Genomic DNA, 6385 nt, shown 5'->3' with positions numbered 1-6385 from the left:
CAAATCCTTGAAATTCAGCAACATATTTTTAGAAAAAGATTAGAAGAAAAGGCAATGCACCAAGAAGAAAGCACAATGGATATTAAATTCAATAAATATTATTAGAAGCATTAACATTCAAATTACTTGAGGTAGAGGAAGGAGTCATCTTAGTTCTCTTAACTGCTGAACTTCCCCCTCTTATTTTCATGCAAGGAGATAGAGACATGTCCCACTACCAGATCTGGTTGTGTGTACTTAAATCACCATGATTAAAAGCAAGTACTCAAAGGGAAAACCACAGGGAAACTATCACACCTCCTTCCCGCTCACTCTCCCGGCTGAGTATCACAGGAAGGCTGTTATTTGTTCAGCTCTGGACGCCCCACCACACTCTGGGCCAATTGCTCTGGCTCAGGGGCTCCCAGTCCCTCATAAGCTGCTGCTCCTCAGACTGTGGCTACAGCTGCTGTCATTGGATGATCTCATCATCCATGCAGAATTACAGTTCAGTCAAGATTTCTGGATAAAAACCGAAAAGTTTTAGGCATAAAAAAATAAAATCAGAGAAATCTGAATTATGTAGAATACTAATTTCACGAGGTATGGTGCTTGATTCTAGAAAATTAGATTATTTAGTTTTACACTGCGTTTGGGTCCTATTTTATGTACTTAACTGAATTCAGATTTGAGATATGTTAAAGGCGTATGAACGTGTAAGTGAGATTTTCATGTCCACTACTTCACTCTTTCAGTTACTATATCCCACATAAAAATCTCTGGATGGGGGCCTCCCTGGTGGCGCAGTGGTTGAGAGTCCGCCTGCCGATGCAGGGGATACGGGTTCGTGCCCCGGTCTGGGAGGATCCCATATGCCGCGGAGCGGCTGGGCCCGTGAGCCATGGCCGCTGGGCCTGCGCATCCGGAGCCTGTGCTCCGCAACGGGAGAGGCCACAACAGTGAGAGGCCCGCATACCGCGAAAAAAAAAAAAAAAAAAAAAAAAAAAAAAAAATCTCTGGATGATACTGCTATATACAGCTGGGAGAATGACAATAAAAATGGTCAGTGAATCTTGTATGGAAAGAATTTTGACCATAAAAATCCCTAAAATGGGTGAACAGAGAAACCACAAGTAGAAATGACCAGTTAGGAAAGTGACAAGGTGCATTTTGGCTAAGACTAGTTCGTGATTCTCTGTGGAACGAATGGCACTAAAGACATATACTCAAGCAGAGTGGATGAGGTTTATGGTATTTCCCTCATGGCACAGGGCGAAAACCCAGAGTGGATCGGACTCTTCAGAGCTACAGGTCTTTTCCCGCCAAATGAGTGGCTCTGAAAAGAGCCTTTGGTTTGAGATGCTCAGATGGTCCGGAGGCAGCTCATTTGCCAGTGGTGTATCTGATGACGGCCTTGCTGGCTTTGGACATGGCATGCTTGCCCAGCTCCCCAGGCAGCAGCAGGCGCACGGAGGTCTGGATCTCTCCAGAGCTGAGGGTGGAGCGCTTGCTGGAGCAGACCAGGTGCGCCGCCTCGTTGGCGATTCGCTCAAACATATCCTTAACGAACGAATCCATGACGTCCACGGCCTCCTCTGAGAGGCTCAGGCCCTCGTGGGCCTGCTTCAGCACCCTGGGGAAATAGGCGGCAAAGCTGTCGAAGCCATCAGAGCGGCGGCGGCTGCGGTAGCCGCGGCGCTTCGGTGTCTTCTGCTTCGGGTTCTTTGGCTCGGCTTTGGAGGGCTCTGCTTCCTTGGTGGCCAGGCTTTCTTCAGACGTCTCAGGCGAAGGCTCAGACATGTCAGAACCGTCTCCCCCACAGCTCAGAGGGAAGGACAGTGCGGCAGTTGAGTGCCGCTGGCCCCGTTTATACTCCCTGCCTTCTCTGATGTCACGGGCAATGTTCATATCTGATTGGATAAAATGCAAAGCAGGGAGGCCTGTCACTAAGGCACCCCATGTCACGTGTGATTGGATGGCCCCCTGCTTGGCCTCCAGTCAACCAATCACAGTGGAAATCTGGTGACCTTTAAACTTTCCGTGACCTCTACCAGAAAATCTTTGAACTATGCCCCACGTAGGCAAAGTTCACCTCAGCTGATTTATGCCTACTATTTATGCATGAGAACTCTGAGAAGTTGTCACCTAAGCCACCTACATTGAATAAAACTCAGTTTGAGCTTCCTGAACGAGTCTGACCTCCCTAACTGAAGTCGTTGCCTCCATCAGAATGACTTTGGCCACTTGGCAGCCATTTTACTCCCACACAGAATCTTACCTTTCCATGGCTGAGCCTCCATGGCCTGAGCAGGAACTCTCTGACATGGTCTGCAGAGTGCTCCTCAAAATCATGGGACATAATTCACCAGCTATTACCTCCAATTCTTATCAAAACCTCCAGTGATCAGAATGAAGAGAATGACAAAACCACTTTCTGCAAAGACAGAACACAAACAGAAATGGGAATACTTACACATAAACACTAAAATTATTTAACATTTAGTAAATTTTAAATTCTTTTAACATTAATTAGGTCCCCAAAATACCACACATACTGGAATTGATGAATAAATGTGAGCTGTTATTTTAACAAAACTGGTTACTCTGAGTACTGAGAAACTGCCAGTGTGAGAGAAAAATAATCAATAAAATACCTAAGAATAAATGTACTTAAGTTAGTAAAAGACCTGTACTTGGAAAACTATAAGACACTGATGAAAGGAATTGAAGACATCACAGAGGGAAAGATATTCCATGTTTATTGGTTGGAAGAATTAATATTGTTAAAATGACTGTACTATCCAAGGCAATCGACAGATTCAATGTAATCCCTATGAAAATACCGGGGCATTTTTCACAGAACTATACAAAAAGTTTTTAAATGTGTGTGGAAACACAAAAGGTCCCGAATAGCCAAAACAATCTTAAGAAAGAAGACCAGAGCTGGAGGAATATGGTTCCCTGACTTCAGGCTATACCAGAAAACTACAGTAATCAATCAGTATAGTACTGGCACTAAAACAGACGCATAGATTAGTGGAATAGAAGAGAGAGCCCAGAAATAAACCCATGAACTTACGGTCAATTAATCTACAATAAAAAAGGCAAGAATATATAATGGAGAAAAGACAGTCTCTTCAATAAATGGTGCTGGGAAAACTGGATAGCTAGATGTAATAAAATGAAATTAGAAAATTCTCCAACAGCAATCACAAAAATAAACTCAAAATGGATTAAGGACCTAAATATAATACATATCGTATTATGTAGGAAGTCGTTTTAAGAAAAAGAATCCATTAATATTTTTAGTGAGCTTTGTTTCTTTCACATTTATAAATTCAGAAATTAAATGGACACATTAGTTAAAAAAAAACCCAAAATATTCAAAATATACCATAATTGGTTTTGAAGTGATAACTGGGACCTCAGAGATGACTGATACATAGGAAATCTAGGATGGAGAGGGGAAAGGGAAAGTCTGATGTTGAAGATTGGAAAGGGGAGTAACAACTAGTAATTATTCACTTCAGTTGATTGAGGGAATACGGGAACCTAGTGAGCAATCACCTTGTAATGTTGTGGTTTATTGTAAAGGCAAACTGAGGGAAATGGCTTCACTGCTTAAATAACAGTTATAAGTCTCAAATCAGGGATGATAGTATTGATAGGAAGAGTATAGCCCATTCAGAAACCTTTTCACCATTACTGTGTTTATGGATTCACTTAAAAAGGGGACTCCAATACAGCATAGAAATAAGTGCAACAAAAAGTTCAGGAAACAACTTATTCCAGGCTGCCTAGAATCAGAAGTCTACTCCAACTCGTTCAGATGATCTAATTCTATTCTTTTCTAGGCCTTATTCTCTTGTTTTTGAAGTGGAAAACCTTCATGACTTGTAGCTCAACATCATGGGGATGGTGGGAGCATCCAGTCAGAGAGGTTCAAGTCCACCTCGACACCAAGTCAGCCAATGAGGGACCCAAACTGGTAGCCACAGTCACTGGGCCACTCACTCTATAGTGCGGTGTTCATGAATGAACCAGTAACAGTCTTCCTGGGATGTTCAGGTTTGGTGACAGTAGGGTAACAAGTGTGATTATTTATCTGCTGTTTGTTTCTTTGTTTTATAAATCTAATCAAGGTCGGGCTTCCCTGGTGGCGCAGCAGTTGAGAGTCCGCCTGCCAAGGCAGGGGATACGGGTTCGTGCCCCGGTCCGGGAAGATCCCACATGCCGCAGAGCGGCTGGGCCCGTGAGCCATGGCCGCTGAGCCTGTGCGTCCGGAGCCTGTGCTCTGCAACGGGAGAGGCCACAACAGTGAGAGGCCCACGTACCGCAAAAAAAAAAAAAAAAAAAATCTAATCAAGGTCATTTAAATATTATATAAGTTTTCTAGAGCTTCTGTACAAAATGCTGGTGATTGGGTCACTTAAACAACATACATTTATTGTCTCATACTTCTGGAGGCTCTAAGTCCAAATCAAGGTTACATCTGAGTTGGATCTTATGCAAGGTGTGAATGCATAAGGGGCATCTATTCTAGGACCCTCTCCTTGCCTTGTGGATAGCTGAAATCTCCCTACACCTCCACACATTTTCCTCCCTATATGTATGTATCTATGTCTGATTTTCCCTTTTTATATGGATGCAACTCATTTGGATTAAGACCTACTCTAATGAACATATTTTAACTTGATTACCCAGTAAAGATTCCAAATATGATCACATATGAGTACGAGTATTTACAGCATAGATAGATGAATTTTAGAGGTACAAATTCAACCCATAGGAGATATGTATTCTGAGCTAAATATAGACATATCTCCTGCCTCTTCCATTTTATTAAGAGAACACTGGTGACCACTTAAGTGAAACAAGGTGGCCCTGCCACAGTCATTTTCACAATTATGTGAATGTTCAGTAATTTCATTTTAGTATTTTATTTCTTCTTATCTGTGAGGGAGAAGATACTCTGTCATTTTCAATTTTTAGAAAGTATTATGTTGCTTTACACCTACATATTTTTCAATTTTTGTATTCCATTTGTACTTCTTTTTAAAAAGTTGTAATTATTTCCTATTGTGTAGGATATAAGAACCTGTAAAGTATATCACTCTCAGCCAAACACTGAGATAAATTCCTGATAATCTACAAAATCAAACTTTTCCTGAGCCCCTCAGAAGAGGGACAGGTCTCTACAGGACAGACTAAACAAAATACTTTTTTTAAATTGGCAGAGCCTTGTGAGATAAGGAAAAAGAATTGGGGTGCCGTGGCAAGATACTAGAGAGAGCTTCCCTGAGTAGTTCAGGTATGAAGGAGGCAGTGTCTTTTAAAGAATGGGCAGTGAAAGTCTGTGTTTTTCAGTCCAAGATTGAAGAATTCTGATGGGCTATTATATCTCCAGAGCTCTCCTTGGTCGCTGGAGTAAATATTTAGGATAAATGAGTCCCATTTTCAGGAATCTTATTTATTATTTTGTGGAATATTAGAGGAATCTTATGAAAGAATTTTTTTAAAAGAATATGATTCCCAAGGAGACCAGGAAAATCTTCCACCAAATCAATGGCAAGTAAATATCTCTGTGTGGGACCTCAAGTTGGTCGTACAGAACCTGAATATAATTTTGGAAGCAGAAAGCTCATTTCAGAGCCATTGCATTTTCAAAAAGAGAACTGTGGACCCATAGGATAAAATGGTATTTCACAAAATTATTTAATTCCTATTGTGCTCATTGTTGCTGCTTCAATATCCCAGTGTTTGCCCGTATGAAATACAAATGTTTTTCTAAACATTTCTTGCACATTAATAATATGTGAGAATTCCTGTTAAGAAATCTAACCTACTAGGATATTTTTATTGTGCTAGGTGTGTTTTACATTTAGTAAATCCAATAATCAAATACAGGCATTAGTAAACCAGTGTTACAACTGTACCATATACACTGTGAAGACAGAAGCGCAAGGATAAGTGACACACATGGCATCTAGGAAGGAGAGAGGGAAAATGGAGTTCAAGGTTGAAGACCTTGGAGGAGATATGAGCATATGTAATTATTCACTTCAGAGTGTAATTGAAGAAAATGGACACCTAAAGAGCAATCATGATCTAATGGTGTTGACTACTGAAAATACGAATTAGAGCAAGGGCTTTACTGCTTAAATAACAAACTATAAGTTCCAACCCTAAGAAAATAGTATTAATAGGACAAGCATACCCCATTCAAACTTTTTTCAACATTATCTGTATTACAGAATTCATTGTAAAACATAAGCGAGAACTGAAACACGTTGCAGAAATAACTGCAATATTCTACACAGAGGCATTGTGAAATTCATCAGCCTTTGAGAAGTGAAGATAAGCAGAAACCATATAGCTCAGTGGATCTGATACTTGAGCAGGTATT

The 6385-nt window shown here is 40.9% G+C and overlaps 1 protein-coding gene across 1 annotated transcript; it reads right to left on the bottom strand.

Annotated features, from left to right (window-relative positions):
- Nucleotides 1–1237: 1237 nt before the first annotated feature.
- On the bottom strand, nt 1238–1823 carry LOC309797301 (late histone H2B.L4-like). Its single transcript, XM_082610903.1, has one exon. It carries the CDS (start codon nt 1777–1779, stop codon nt 1363–1365), a length of 417 nt encoding a protein of 138 aa, XP_082467029.1. The 5' UTR covers nt 1780–1823; the 3' UTR covers nt 1238–1362.
- Nucleotides 1824–6385: the final 4562 nt, after the last annotated feature.

The sequence above is a fragment of the Mesoplodon mirus genome (genome assembly GCF_964341445.2).
Source record: "Mesoplodon mirus genome assembly, chromosome: X".
Taxonomy (NCBI): Eukaryota; Metazoa; Chordata; class Mammalia; order Artiodactyla; family Ziphiidae; genus Mesoplodon; species Mesoplodon mirus.
This window is presented reverse-complemented; position numbering and strand designations above follow the sequence as displayed.

Excerpts from the sequence above, each read along its gene's own strand:
- LOC309797301 (XM_082610903.1), bottom strand. The coding sequence starts at position 1,779 with ATGTCTGAGCCTTCGCCTGAGACGTCTGAAGAAAGCCTGGCCACCAAG.